Source organism: Euprymna scolopes, chromosome 13 (assembly GCF_053919585.1).
Source record: "Euprymna scolopes isolate OS-2025 chromosome 13, ASM5391958v1, whole genome shotgun sequence".
NCBI lineage: Eukaryota > Metazoa > Mollusca > Cephalopoda > Sepiida > Sepiolidae > Euprymna > Euprymna scolopes.
In genome coordinates this window covers 44,884,854-44,899,856 of record NC_136494.1, presented here as the reverse complement: position 1 = coordinate 44,899,856, position 15,003 = coordinate 44,884,854, and the positions used below count along the sequence as shown (strand labels likewise).

At 33.2% G+C, this 15,003-nt stretch overlaps 1 protein-coding gene across 4 annotated transcripts in view; it reads left to right on the top strand.

The window, feature by feature from the left end:
• The first annotated feature begins 1,389 nt into the window (after positions 1–1,389).
• Positions 1,390–15,003, top strand: part of LOC145292001 (ubiquitin carboxyl-terminal hydrolase 46-like) — a 184,516-nt gene continuing 170,902 nt past the window's right edge. The window contains exon 1 of one of the 4 annotated variants that reach the window (XM_080137982.1): positions 1,390–1,603. In XM_080137982.1, coding sequence (XP_079994108.1) covers positions 1,601–1,603 — 3 coding nt within the window. In that variant the 5' untranslated portion in view covers positions 1,390–1,600. Of the gene's footprint in view, positions 2,234–15,003 lie in introns of all 4 variants that reach the window. The other 3 variants (XM_080137983.1, XM_080137980.1, XM_080137981.1) reach the window with 3 other exon arrangements.

The following is a 15,003-nucleotide window of genomic DNA, read 5'->3' as shown; positions in this document are numbered from 1 at the left end:
ATTGGGAAAAAAGTAATGATTACCCATTACTTTTCCTCTCCTCCTTAGCAGTGTGTGAAAAATTCCAGATTCAACTGCCATCTTTCTTTTAGGCTGGCTACACGGTTTGGTAGCCAGTCTGTGATTGGATTAAATTTGAATGTGTCAGGTGATTTGACTTGGCGCCTTTTTTGTATTCATGCGTTTATTTTTCAGTCTGAGAAAGAACACGGAACGATACAGACTCAAACCATCGGTTCCCTCACTAGGTATCCAAGACAATTCCTTCACGGACACCAAACAGTCGGCGAATGAAGGACTCATCTCTACAAGCAGAGACATCTTATTTTGCTGAACCTATTCAAATCAAGGAGGACATTCTACTACTGTTCAGCATGTTATTATTCCGATTATTGGAACTTATCTTACTTCTTCTTGAGGCTCATGGGGCTCACATTGTGCCTGATTATAGGCACCATTATTCCCGCCTTGTTCTCGATGATTTTTATGGATCCTTCCAAAGGAACAATGAACTAACATTCCAACAATAGGAATTCATACTAAAGGCTCCATGCATATGGGAGCAAATCGGGCCACCGTTTTGCAAAGGACTATACCAGAACCAAAGAATTTTCATTGCTGTAATTTGTGAATAAATTTTGAGTTTAAAGGTATGGCTTTTGTTTGTGGAATTCATTTCTAAGGAGGAATTTGAGATGTGTGAGAAAGAAATTTCTCACAACACATTGGAAATCACCCGAATAATATGAGGAAACTTTTCCTGGCGGTTAAAGAAAACTTGAGAAAGAAAAGGTAAGTCGATAATGTCAATCAAATGAAAAGAAACTTCCAAATCCAGAAAACCCGATTAAAGGAAAAGAAAAAATGATTAAGTTGGAATGTCAATATATTTATTGGGCGATCGATCAAACCTGTGTGCATGTGTCAGGTGAAAACATCGTCTCTATGTGAAATCGGACTTCCTGTTTTAGTTTGAAATAAATAAGCAAATTGACATAAAAGAAAATATGTAAAACATTTGAACAAGTTTTTATTTTTTAATATATCTTACAGATTTATTTAAAACTAAAACTAGAAGTCTGGTTTTCGTAATCGGAACATATTCACATCCAGGATAAGTTTTCATCTGACACCGGTACGGTTGCACTTAGGGTCGCCTATGTTTCTGAGTCGCCTTTAATTTTATAAAATCAGAAAAAAATTCAATATGAGATGCTTTAAAAATAAACCTATGGTTTAGTTAAATCATTATTTTGTGTGTTTTTTATTATTTTTTTATTTCGCTTTTCCTGAAGTGATTTTGAACATTACATTACATCAGGTGCTTTTTTAGTTGGTAGAGGGAAGAGGACTAAAAGAGGAATTTCGGTTGAGTAATAAAGACAGACTAAGAAATGCGAACGAGAAGAGTAACGGGAAAGAGTAGTAAATGCATCGTGGTCGGAGTAGCATGACAGCTGCGCCACCTATCGTTCGAAATAAGCATGAAGGATAAGTAAGCACGCAATTCTTTCACTACTACTACTAGAACTGTGGAGATAAAATATGGCTGTTCTCTGATGTTCAAGGCAGAAGGAGTTTCACGCATCCGGGACAAAATATGGTAAAGCCAAGCGATTTTCTCTTTAACCTGGTCGCTATCATTGCTGCCGGAAAGGTTCGTCCGTCCTTCCGTGTCGTCGTCGGCAGCAAATCTCGTCGAATTACGACGACGGCAGCCGTCGGTCTACTACGGAGGCTGACCGTAGCCCAAACCATTTGTTTATATTTTTCACCTATTTGTTGATACATAATATAATATTCATTAATATATATTATTGCACACATTCGCTCTAATCATAATCTATACTTACTTACTAGTAGTAGTAGTAGTAGTAGTAGTGTTTTAAGAATTAGGATTTTTGGAAAGAAAAAAATGGAAATTGTTATTCTGTGTATATGATAATCTAATTTTGTGAGGAGAGAGAGGAAAGGAAAAAGTGTTCATTTATTGGGAGAGAGAAAAAAAAAAAAGAAGAAACCAAAGTTTTGGAGAGGGAAGTAGTACAAAAATGCTCCTGTGACCACTTCTCCCAACAGGTACTCTCCTCCTCCCACCACTGTGCAGACATCTACTCCTTCTTTTACCGCCGCTGCGGTTTCTCCTCCTACCACCTCTATTCCTTCTACGGCCACCACCACCACCATCACCACTGTTATGTCCGTACCGTTTCTCAGCTGTCTGTGGAACACAGTAAGTTTTTAATTCCGAGTCCAACAGAAAGTAAAAAAGATCTATATATATTTGACGTCGTCCGAATTATATTAAAAAAATGAAAATAATACGAAAATGAAAGTTTTTGAAAATTATTACATTCATTTCATTCATTGTAATTTAGTTGAAAAAATACTCAAAATATTTGGATATATTACTTTTACTTTAGTAAAAAGCAATGTATGAAAATATTTTGACTTTTACTATTTATTTCTCGATTCTCCGTGTGTACATTCCGTATCTTCGGTTTGTGTGTAAAAATTCATCCCATCAGGATCACCCTTCCCCTCCCCTGAACTTAATCGCATTCCCTTGTTTACAACACATTAGTGTTTGGTTTTACACCCCCTTTTCTATCGGCATCAAAAGTATTCTACTTGTATTTTATTATTTCGACTTTTTTAACATCTTTATTTCCCTTCCCCTAACAATAACATTCCTTTCGTTCCCCCCCCATTTTGTTTACGATTCTTGTCTTTCGCATTTATATTTTCCCTCTTGAATTCCATAGTTTCCTTTTTATTTTAGTCATTACTACTATAACCTAAAAAAATATCGTTATCATAAAAAGTTGCTTCTTTCTTTCTTTTTTTTTTTTTTTTTTTGTCTTTTTTCAGAAAACCTGTAAAGTTTAACGAACTTAATTTGTATATAGGGAAGGGGTTTAGCAAGGCGGCTTTACTGGTTTTATTCCGACAAACATCTTTTAAAAATATTTTAAATTTGTATTAATGTGAAGGTCATATGTGTGTGTATGTATTTTTTGTTTTTAATTTATTCCACTCGTATTTTAAAGCTACATTTTATTTATTTTTTGTTGCATGTTTTTGTTTTTGAAAGTTTTGCATTACGCATGGGTCAATCGTGTCAATACTAGTTAATGTCGAAAGTGTTATTATTATGAAAATTTCTTGTGCTTTGCGTAAATTTTTAAGTTTATCTTTGATAGAAGACCTAATTTTTAAATTCGTGTTATAATCGGATTCATGGGATGTTAAATCCATTAATTTAGCGTTATGATGATACAAATTATCCTTACACACACACACACACACACACACACACACAAAATACCAACATAAGTTTAAAGTCCGATTTATATACTGATTAGTTCAATCTGGAATGGACACGAGTATGCGTTAAATCAATATTGTTTCGTCTCAATTCAAGATACTAGTAAAAAAAATAACTATGACCTTGATTTCCTTTGAGAAATCTTAAAATAAGCAAACAAATGTAATCGCATTTGAAATCATAACGAGTGTCAACCTGATTACTATCCGCCGGCAGTATATTATTACACCACAACTTGAAATAGAACGGCTATAAACAAACTAAACAAACAATCGACATTTTTCCCTATGAATACAATCTGATTTGATCACACAGTACTGTATGATGTGTATGATTCATACACTTCATCTTTTCTGTGCTTGATTTAATCCTTTGATCAATGAAGTAAAAATCTTTCTAAACTGAAATGTTTATTTTTGTTCCAATCCAGAGTACCCTATTTTGGGGCTCTGGATTTTCTCCACATTTGTGTCTAATTCTGTCCTCGCAGAGGGACAAAAGTTCTCCTTGACCTGTTGTCTCCCAAATTTTCGTCTGCAAAAATCACCTGATTATGGTGTAGTGAGAATAAAATAAACCATTCATTCAAGTGCCACTTGTTATGGATTTAGCTGAAAAATAAACCAGTTATTTTTGGAATAGAGGTAGGGGTATTTAGGATATTAAGAATCATTTTATTGGTACTTATGCACTTATGTTACCGTTCGGTAGAAAATAATTTTACTCGCTACATGTCCTTTGTCTTATTATTGGAATTGAATTGTTTCTTTTGTTAAAACAGCACGAATTTATTTACTTATAAAACTAGGGCAGATTTACTGTTTAGTTGTACAAATACCCTCGAACCCTATAATCATTTAAAGGGACTCTTTATGTTCGACACCGGTATCGCGTAATGTAAACAGATGCACTGTGTTAGCTAATTATTATATATATATATATATATATATATATATTTAAAAAAAAAATGTAACATTCAACACAAATAAGGGAATGTCAAAGGCATTATCAACAAACAAGTGACTGGTGTTTATTCACTTTCCTGGAAGCCTCTAATGCATCAACTGTGGCAGCTTCCAAGGAGCAGCAGCACCTCACTAGGATCTACGTTCTGAAGATGAAAATCAAAGGAAGGCTTCGATAGTCCCATGGTACAGAAATTACTTCTGCTACATTTTCAGTATTCCGAGAAATTTTGGAGTACATAAACAAAATGTAGATTTCCATCTGCAAACTACAGATGTCTCAGATGAGGAAAGAGAGCAGATGAAGTCTGATTGGTTAAGTTTTCAACTGACTACACAGAAGGAATTAGAAGATCTCTTTTCCTATTTACATCTGCCAGTGATTATTTAGAGCAAGCTTCACTTCCTATATGTCTGGATCTACTATAATTAGAGCTCCTACATAGTTTTCAGTTAGACTTCCTCAGGTACAGATCATGGGACACACTTTCAGTAGTAGTGAAATGGAAAATGATTGAATGGGTTTCTATATTTTTTTTGTCTAGATTTGAAAATTGTGCTGCAGGCAAATGATGCAGAAAAATTTCATTTTTTTAAATTCTCTTTGTCTTTGATTTAATCCTTTGTTTCAATGCAAATTATCAGCAGGCACTCTTGGTGTTCAAAAAAGAATATCTAGATGACAAGATATTTCAAGATATCGTTGATTTTTTTTTTTTTTTTTTTTCCCTCCAAAAGGGATGATTCTTAAACAAATCTTGAGGGTTTCATCAGCAGGACTGCTTCTATTTTGGAGGAATTGACCAGCTCATTTCATTGCGACTCCTCTGAGGATGATTCGGCAGAGGCTCAATTAATGGCCAAAATTTATTTCTTGAAGTTTGCAAGAAGGGAGAGCTGATTCAATTATGTGGAACTAGAATTCCATCACTGTATGTCTTGTGAGAGTGAGGCAAGCAAACATTTGCTAATTCGAGGTGGCGGATTGCCTGGTCCTTTTCCTGGGATAGATCAAAGCAATCCATGGTTAACAGTTTCGAAATATAAAGAAGCTTCTACAAGCTGAGATATCGCTTTTCAAGTAGTTTCAGCTTTCCAACCTCCCTCTGGGTACTCTAGCAAATCATCTCTTGTCATTTGCATTACCTTTCATCGAGGAGGAAGGACTGTTTCGATGAATTGTCTGAGAGATACTGGCAGTGGCCAAACTTATTTGTCTGGTGACGTCTTGCACTCCTTGGGTTCTGATGATTTAGATTATTATTTGAAACTGACTATCCTACTTGGAGAATGTGAGACGAAGATCAGGGAATTGATACTGGATGTTGATTTGGAGTTTGGCCTTACTAGGCACATTTCAGTGCTGGTTGGCAACTCCTGGGATCTATCTCTAAATTTGAAAAATTGGCACTTTTGGAGTTCAGACTGGATGTTCTCTGGTTGAGCAATGCAAGTCTGGCACAGATTTGGTCTCTATAGGGGGAATTATGGACTGGATCTAGTGCAAAATTTAGGTCCCTTGCATTTGGTTCCATCTCTACAGGGTTAGGCATTAAGCTTTCTCTGTTCTTGCATTACCTTTGGTGAAGTAAACCCTTTTTTCTTTTGTTTTTCTCAAACACCATCCCACCCCCATAGATCCTACATCAGTTCCTGGGAATTCTCCTTTGTTTAGTTCAGTAATAGAGAACACTTCCCAGGTGCAATTAGCTTGTGTTTGCTTTGTCCTGAAAGTCGATTCTACCTAGTGGATGTCTTTCCCTTCAGCAATATTGAGAGAGGATTAGAAAAAATGTTCAGCATTGAATCATTAGACATTCAAGACAGAGAAGAGATTTCAAATTAAGACCAGAATCAGATTCAGCAGTTTTTCAAAAATCCATAACCTTCAAGAATGGAAAATATCACGTTCAGTTGCCCTAGCATAACTTGGATAAACTTGCCCAGGTGCCTTCAAATCATACAATTGCCTTGCAGAGTTTGGATCAAGTTGTCAGGAGCTTAGAAAAACAGGAGTTGTATCAAGAGTTTATGTGTTTCTTCAGCAGAAGCGGAGGGCATCATTGAGGAAATGCATGTATCCTCAAAAGTTTGGAGATTTTATCTGGATAGCACATCAATCCATTTTTAAGGCAGATCCGGCAGCAACTACGAAGATCAGGCTAATATTATTCACTGAACAAGGCTGCTTACTCTGGAGTGAACATGAGATATGTTGATGTCATTGAGGTCAAACAAATTTGTCTTGCTTGCAGATATCAGGAAAGCATTTTTATTGGGTTGCCTTGCCCTGGAGAAGGACAAGAACAGGTTCTGTTTTTTTTGTTAAGGATGGTGGTTGCCTTAGATGTTTTCACTATTCGACTCTGATTTTGGGGTTCACCTCCAGCCCCGTTTATATTGGAGTATCCTAAAGTTTCAAGCTGCTTCGTATCCTTTAGATGAATGTCGAGCAGTGATGAAGAACAAATTGTATGTTGACAACCTTGTAGTGACCAAATCCAACCCAGTGAAGCTTGCAGGATTGTATTTTAAGGTCAAGAAGTGTTTGCAGGAAAGTGAGTTTGTAGTGGAGTCCTGTAACGCCAATTGTGACAGCTTTATGAGTAAGATGAGAAGAGATGGTGCTTGTGTATGGGTATGATGCTGCAGAGTAACATGGCCAACCTACTGACTTCTTGTGTTGAATTTGAGGTACTTTATACGAATAGCAATACCGGACACCATAACGTTCAGCTACTTAATTTGACACTCATAGTTTTTAAATTAGTAATAAGTACATTTCTTCTGCATCCATCAAAATAAAACTTGTATAACTGGATTCACAAAAAAATTTACTTAAAATGGTATTTAATATTTTTGTTGTGATTTGTATTAGTGGTGGGACGATGAATTGGAATCATTAATCGTAAGAATCGTGTATTTTTGGGGGAATCTGAATCCCATCATTTGACTTGCACCAATTTTCCTGTTAATAATTATGTAAACTCGAGCAAAAAAAAAAAAATATCCATTCAAAAAAAAAAAAACAGATAAAATCTTAAAAATCATGCGCAAATTTCAAGCCAAAATAAATTTTTAAAAAACTAGGTCACACACGCAAAAATTCTTTCCTTGTAAAAATAATAACTTCTCCCTCAGTCGAACAACGTATAAAACATCGGAGCTGATGCATATTTCGCTTCAGGGGTAGCATTTGTGTACGTCCACCTTTTTTCTTTATATTTTTTAATATACAAAATAACTCCTGAAATTGATTATTAATTTCATGGTGCATGTTTAATTCATGGTTAAAATATTTATTTTGACTTATCTTCAATGAAAGAAATTTTACGAAAAAAAAAACAAATCGTTTCGAAATTCCCTTAATTGTATTTCCACTTTTTCGCTGTACCAAATTTTTTCGCTACACAAAAACTTTTGATTAAATAATGGTATATTTCAAAACAACAATTCCACGGGAATCGGAATTGGAATCATACTTGGTATTGGAATCGTTAATCAACATTTTCCTGGAATCGGAAAAAATTTAGGAATCGTCTCAACACTAATTTGTATATTCAAAGAAATCACTCCGACTATTAACGCTGAAACATGCCAACATATCATGCCCACTGGCGGTAGATCACTTTTTTTAAATACGCAGTCGGGGTATGTTTACATAAATACTCAAAGTGGAAGTTGTACCTGTTGGCGACGTTTCTAGTTGTTTTAGCTAATCAGGGAAAAGAATTGTCTTTACTACAGAATTTGAACACAGCATGTACATCTTTCCAGTCAAAAGTTAGAATATCTCAAAGTTGACGCATTGTAATACAAAGATAATTACAGATAGAAACTGTGCTATTTAATAGCGAAAATATTAATTTCTTTTGCTCTAAAATTTAAAAAGAATTGGATAAAAACTTTTTATGCACAAATCTATAAAAGTAGTGACAATCGCATATAAATATGAGAATTTTTGTGTGCCGAGATGTGCACAAAAAAATCTGTAAACGTTTTTCAACAAACTTATGAACATAAAGTATAATTTTATTTTTATTTAGTTTTATGTTTTTAATTATGGAAAGGAAAATAATATTAAAAAAAAAAAAATTATTTGAAAAAGAATAACCAACAATGACCATACTTTTAAATGAGTTAAAACACACAAACCACTTATCCAGTTAAGTAAAAGAATAACTTTTATTGGGTTTGTTTTACAATCCACAGAGGTATGAAAAAGTGGTCAAAAAATAAATATATAACAAATAAATGTTACCAAAGGCAAGTTACTCTTCTACCTACCTCGATAAATTTTTGGTCTTGTAAATGTTTATTCTGTTAAAAAAACAAGTATTGTCGAACGTTACATGAGAACAAGACAAAATGGCCGAAGTCTTGAGAATAACTTAAAAATAAAAAATTATACAAAATAGTGGTAGAAACACACTCGATAATTGTCATGGCAACTTGAAGTCGTTAAAATGAAACTTAATTATGCTAATTAGTATAATGTACTTGAAAACATAATTCTGATCTGTACAAAATTTCCTTTAATTTGATATGCCATATTTTGTTAATAATTTCTTTGAATCGTGTCTGGTAGCCATTTTGGCTTTCTCGATCGCCATCCTGGACTTTTCATGATGTTATAATGGCAAATGATAATGTCCATCAGAATAATACTTTCTATGATGAAAAAGCCTTACTTACCGTTTTTCTTAGCTGTTTTTATGATGTTTCTACTTAAAGCTGTTAAAATGAAACTGGAATATGCTAATTAGTATGCAAGTTACCAAGTGAGATGGTCGTAAATAATGCCAACTGAACATGGTGGTATTAAGATATGTTCAAAATTTCATCATAATATCTGAAAAAGATCTGTAGATACAACTTTTTAAAGATGGGTTAGTCTGTAAATTGTGCAAATTTCCTACCATTTTCAGTCACAAATTATATGCATTTGAATTGGACTGACTTAAGCAAAATGTCCAGTGAACCACACATTTTTTGATACTTTGAATTGTCATAACTACAGTTCTAATATGCCGATAAAAAAAAAAAAAAAAAACATTATTTCTTTGTTTTTTAAATGCTTTTTTCAATAATGCTTGATTTGAGTTTATTCAATCTAAAGAAAAAAATGGTGTGGTATTGCTAATAAGAATACCATTGATTTCACAGGACATTTTTGAGTGAAGGAAGGGAACACTGCAAAAAAATATTTACCTGTTGCTATTCACTTGTTTCAGTGTAAGGGCAGTGCATATTGAAGTGGTTCCAGACATCTTGTCCTTTTTTCAGGCCTTAGTTAGATTTATAAATGCATATGGTGTTCCAGAGTCAATTCTCAGTAACAATGCAAAGACCTTTCTTGGTAGTGGAAGAACATTTAAATGCCTTTGTCTCCTTCAGGACTACCAAACTAAGTTTGTGTCCTGTAATATTAAGTGGGAGACAATTGCATTATTTTCCCCTTGGGTTGGGGTAGCTTGGGAGCATAATATCAAAACTTTAAAATTCTGCCTCTACAAGGTTATTGATAGGATAAGGTAGATTATTATACCTTCCTAACTATTGTCTCTGATATTCAGATGGCAGTAAACAACAGACACCTTAACAAGAGTCTGCTGAAAGGCAACAGGCTATTATCACACCCAATATGTTTATAAGATCCAATACGAGTCCAGGTCTATTATTACAATTGGGAAGAAATTATCTCTCCATCTTTGTTCCTCTCAGCCGGAGAAAGTTAATTGATACAAATGAATCGTGAAACAAATGGTTGTCAAGGTTTAGGGAACTTTGGTACAAAGAGTACCGCCTTGGTCTTAGAGGAAGATTGCTAGGAAGATCTCAAATACTGTTCAAGAACTGCATTCAAAAGAATGATGTAGTCTTGGTCAAAAGCCCTCTAAAACCACAACACTTTTGGATGTTGGGTACTATACTTGAGGTCTTGCCAGGTCAAGATGGAGTGTTGAGAATGGCTTGTTTCAAACAGACATGCTCTCGTGAAGGTTCATTCACTAAAGAATCTAAATCCAATAGAAATTTCTCTGATGATGATCCTGATAAGAGTGAACCTGATAATGCCAGTGCAAGGCAGAAGTGGTATTGCAATGATTGTGCACCACAAAGAAGACGGAAGGGTAGACCTAATCTACTACCTACTCAGTAAGGATAGACTTGGGTATGACAATAAATAAAAACTGACGGGAGCATCGGCTAACAGGACAGGATGAGAATACCCTGAACCACTGTGACCTCCGGGTGGCCGCTGACAAAGGTCTAGCACCTGTTCGTCCCCCTGCAGGGTCAGCAGATTTAAACAATTTTTTTCTGTTGTTGGGAGAGTGTGGTGAATAATGAGCTAACTTATGAAAGTGTAGCTGCTGGGATTGAGGAGGCTCTTCTAATGTCCAAAACGAACGCTAGTTTGGCGGATATTCATACTAATAGAGGAAGGTTCATTTGTTATAAAAACGTTCCTTACTATTAGGGAGTATTATTGAATTAATTTGGAATTCTTTTCGAAATGAGTAATTTGTATAATTTATTTTATTTAATTATTTGTGGACTATTATCCTCATCTTCTGGTTGACGAAGGCCAGAGGAATAATTGTCCGAAACGTTATGAAACAACAACTAGAAGATGAGGATTACAGTCCACAATTAAATAAATTAGTGGAGAGTACTATCTTTCTTACTTGTAGTTAAGGGTCGTGAAGGAAGTATTTATCTATTTAAAAAAAAAATTTTTATTTTTACAATGCTACATAAGAATGTTGGTTTTAAGGCATAAGCACGATTTTGGTCTCTCATTTTCATTATTTTCATATGCTGAATTGTTTTTATATTACTATTTTAAGCTTCTTTTAAATGGTCCAAAAGTTTTAATATTAAATTAGATTAGTAACATGTAGGGGTGGGAGGTTAAATATGTGGCATGCATTGGAGGTCCCTAATTATTATTAAGTTAAATAATTTTATTTATGAATATTATTTATAATCATTTAAATTGATGCTTGGTGATTGAATCGTCATTCAACTTTCTTTTCATATAAATATTTTTCACGTTTTGTTAAGAATATGAAATAAATACTAGAGATTATTACCATTAAGACATTACTTATGATGTCTTAAAATACTTATAATGTCTTAAAATTACAAAAGTTGTGAAAGAAAGATTTGTAATTAGGCTTTTTTATTTACCAAATGGTAAAAAATGTATTTAATGCCTCATTTTATCAATATGTCTCCCCTTTTTTATTATGATATATGATTTTTCAATAAATAATAATAAAAATTAATTCATACTCCTGCATTTTTAGGTTGTTTGCCATGTGTCTGCCTTTTTTTTTTCTTTTTCGGGGGGGGGGGGGGGGGGCAGGGTTGTCGAGGCGTTTTCAAAATTTGTTTCTGTTAATGCTTTAATCTGACTTCTAGAATACTAAATTTTTTTTATCTTAAAATTCATGTTATTCGTTGAAATTGAATCGGTGCAGATAAACGCAGATATTTAACACTAGCTTTGCATTGCTCAGGATTTTTTCCTGTCTTTCACTTTTTTTTTTTATGGTAAAGGTGCAATATCTTTCCACCCTCAAAAAATCCTTTAAAGTTACCTACACGTTTTCGAGGGTGCTGAAAACAAAAATAACATTTAAAATTCTAGGAAACGAGTAGTTTTAAAGATATAAAGAAATTATAGTTTCAAAGTTTTCTATATTAATTGAACATAAAATGAGCATCCACTTTATGGCCACCTTTTTTTGGGGGGGGGGGATATTTTCTTTTTAGGGGTGGTGTTTATTGTGGCTTAGTAGACCAACACAAAACTTACCTTAAAAAACTTGTTTTTGGCAGGTTTTCGGGTGTGCTGAAAAGGAATATTGCATTTAAATTTTCCGCAAATAAGTATTTTCAAGCAATGTAATTCTTTGTTATAAGTATTTTTAAGCAATGTAATTCTTTGTTATAAGTGTTGTTGTACGCACAAACACGCAATTTTTGTCACGCACAACAATGGTCACCACTCATAACAAGGATTTAAATTGCTTAATACCCCAAAAATCTGCGAAAAATTTAATTGCCATAATCATTTACAGCACACTCGAAAACCTATGGAAAACAAGTTTTTTAAGGTAGGTTTTGTGTTGGTCTACCAGATCACAATTACCAAATAACACCACCCCTAAAAAAGTAACTTACACCCCACAAAAGGTGGTTATAAAGTGGGTGCTCATTTTATGTTGAATTATATAGAAAAGTAATCCCTCACTTTTGGAAATTATAATTTATTAATATCTTGAAAACTACTTGTTTCTTGGAATTTTAAACGTTATTTTTGTTTTCAGCATCCTCGACAACCCTATTATAATGGTAAATTTAAAGGATTTGCACCTTTTTGTTTCTTTAAAGTAAACATACTGCACCTTTTTTGTTTTTTTAAAGTAAATTATTTAAAATGACTTGTCCCCATATTTACACACTGATCAGATCATCGTATAGTTATAATTTATATAATTTATTGCAGAGAATGACGCTTTTATTCCTTTTTTTGTGGATCTTAATTTTCTTTTTCTTTCTTTTTTTTTTTTTGTTTTGTTTTTGAAACTAGATACATGCAAAATGAACAGCCGATGCTCAAAATGTATCACATTTTGAGCCTTCCCTTTTACTTTAAAATTCACAAAAAATCAGTAAATTAACCAATTTTAATGAAATTTTCAGTATTTGATCACGGAATATAATGAACCCATTATTTTTATTTGAATCTTAGTGGAAATGTATTATTTTGTTTAAACAAAATCACCTTTACTAGTTATGGTATTCAGTAGTAAAAAAATATTTCATGAATTTATTTTTGTTTTTTTTCATGAAAATAAAGCATTGTAAATTGTAACAATAAAAGTTAATTTTTTCAGGAACATTACAAAAAAAGCCCCTAAGTTCGTATTAACAAAATTGATATTTCTCAAAGAAAAATTAATTTCTCAAACTAACGATATTATCATTGAATTAAGCTTTATTTACTTAATATTTTCACAAAAAAATTATAATTGCAAAAAATATTTCCTTAAGGTTACAATTTTAGCATAATTTTTATCTGTAAGATTCTTGCATGAATGAACGTGTAATCTTCAATGTAACATAATTTTTATATAATCTTGAAAAAATTTTTAAATTGAAAACATTTAAAAGAACACACAAAAATAATTAAATAAAAAAATGGTACAAATTATAAAAACATTCATGACAGGAATATACAGCTGCACAAAAAAAATAAAAGAAAACCAGTCAGGTCCCCCCCCCCCTTTCATTCCTTCAACCACCCGATGCCATTTTCTTTTGACTTTCTGACATTTTGGGCTTCCATAGAACTCATGCTAGGCGACTTATGATTGTGCAAGGCCAAAATCTCTTGCTTTTTGGAGATAATTTAGCTATTTTTTTTACAAACAAGGTGAGTTTTTTATTATTTCATTCAATGTATTAGAACTTAACTAATTATCTTTGAAATAGTTTTAGAAAACTAATATTTATCTTTCAAAGGATTTTTCCAATGAATTTATTTAACTTCAAAATTTATCCGAACTTGTCAATTTCCGAATGTCGCCGTGAAAACATTTTTCATTATTTTCATTTTTTATTTCTATTTTTTCACATGTAAAAATATTTTTTTGGCTGATGTACATGAATGAATGAGGCCCCCATAGCGAAATACGGATCAGCTCCGATGTTGTACGCAGAATGTTCGAGGAAGGGTTTATTATTCTGAAAAGGATAGAATTTTGGTGTGTGTGGCCTTGTTTTTTTTGGGGAGGGGGGGGGCTTGAACTTTGTGCTTTTCGGATTATTTTGTTATGTTTTTTTGTTTGTTTTTTTTTTTTTGGATGGATATTTTTTATTTATTTTTTTTTGTCAGAGATTATAGGTAATTCAGTGTATCATATATACTATGTATATTTAACAGTTTTAGAACTATTCAAACTTTTGATCCATATAACTAAGACTTTAAAATTCCTATTTGCTTGCCTTTCCTACAAGTACAAAATCAGATACAAGGTTGGTTTTTAATGTCGGGGAAAATCCAGCCCCCCCAAATGAATACTCAAAATAAAAATTACGTCAATCTAGAAGGATTTCTCTTTCTGTGACTGAGTACAGAATAGACTACATGTTTTACTCCTAGCCAAGTTGTAAAATTAATTTGTAATGAGCACTAATTATGAAGTCCTAAAGGCAACTCAAGTTAATAAGTTTATCAGGAGGACAATGAAACAGTGTGAGCATTGGTAACAATAAGACTGGTCTGAACAAGATTGTTTAAGAGGACAGTTCAGCAAGAATGTTAACATTTGACTTTAAAACGGCCATGTTATAGTCAGGTGGGAAGCAGTCCCATAGTATTGTTTTACAGGCGGATAGTTCTTGGAAAGAAACATTGCTCACGGAAGTTCAGTTTAGTTTTAGGAAGAAAGGAATATTATTTGCAGTGGTTGTAGCTAGATGAATTTTTGTTGTAAAAAAAGTTATGTCAAAACTGTAAGAGAGAAATTAAATACTTGCCATTCAATTAAAACGTTGAATGGATTAAAAACATTTTATTTCATCTTAGAGAAAATTGAGTCCACCTGATAGCTATGATCAAAATAATTGACACCACCATCATAGTCTTAAACAATGTGATGTTCACCAATATTTGGGGGAAAGTAGCTTGTC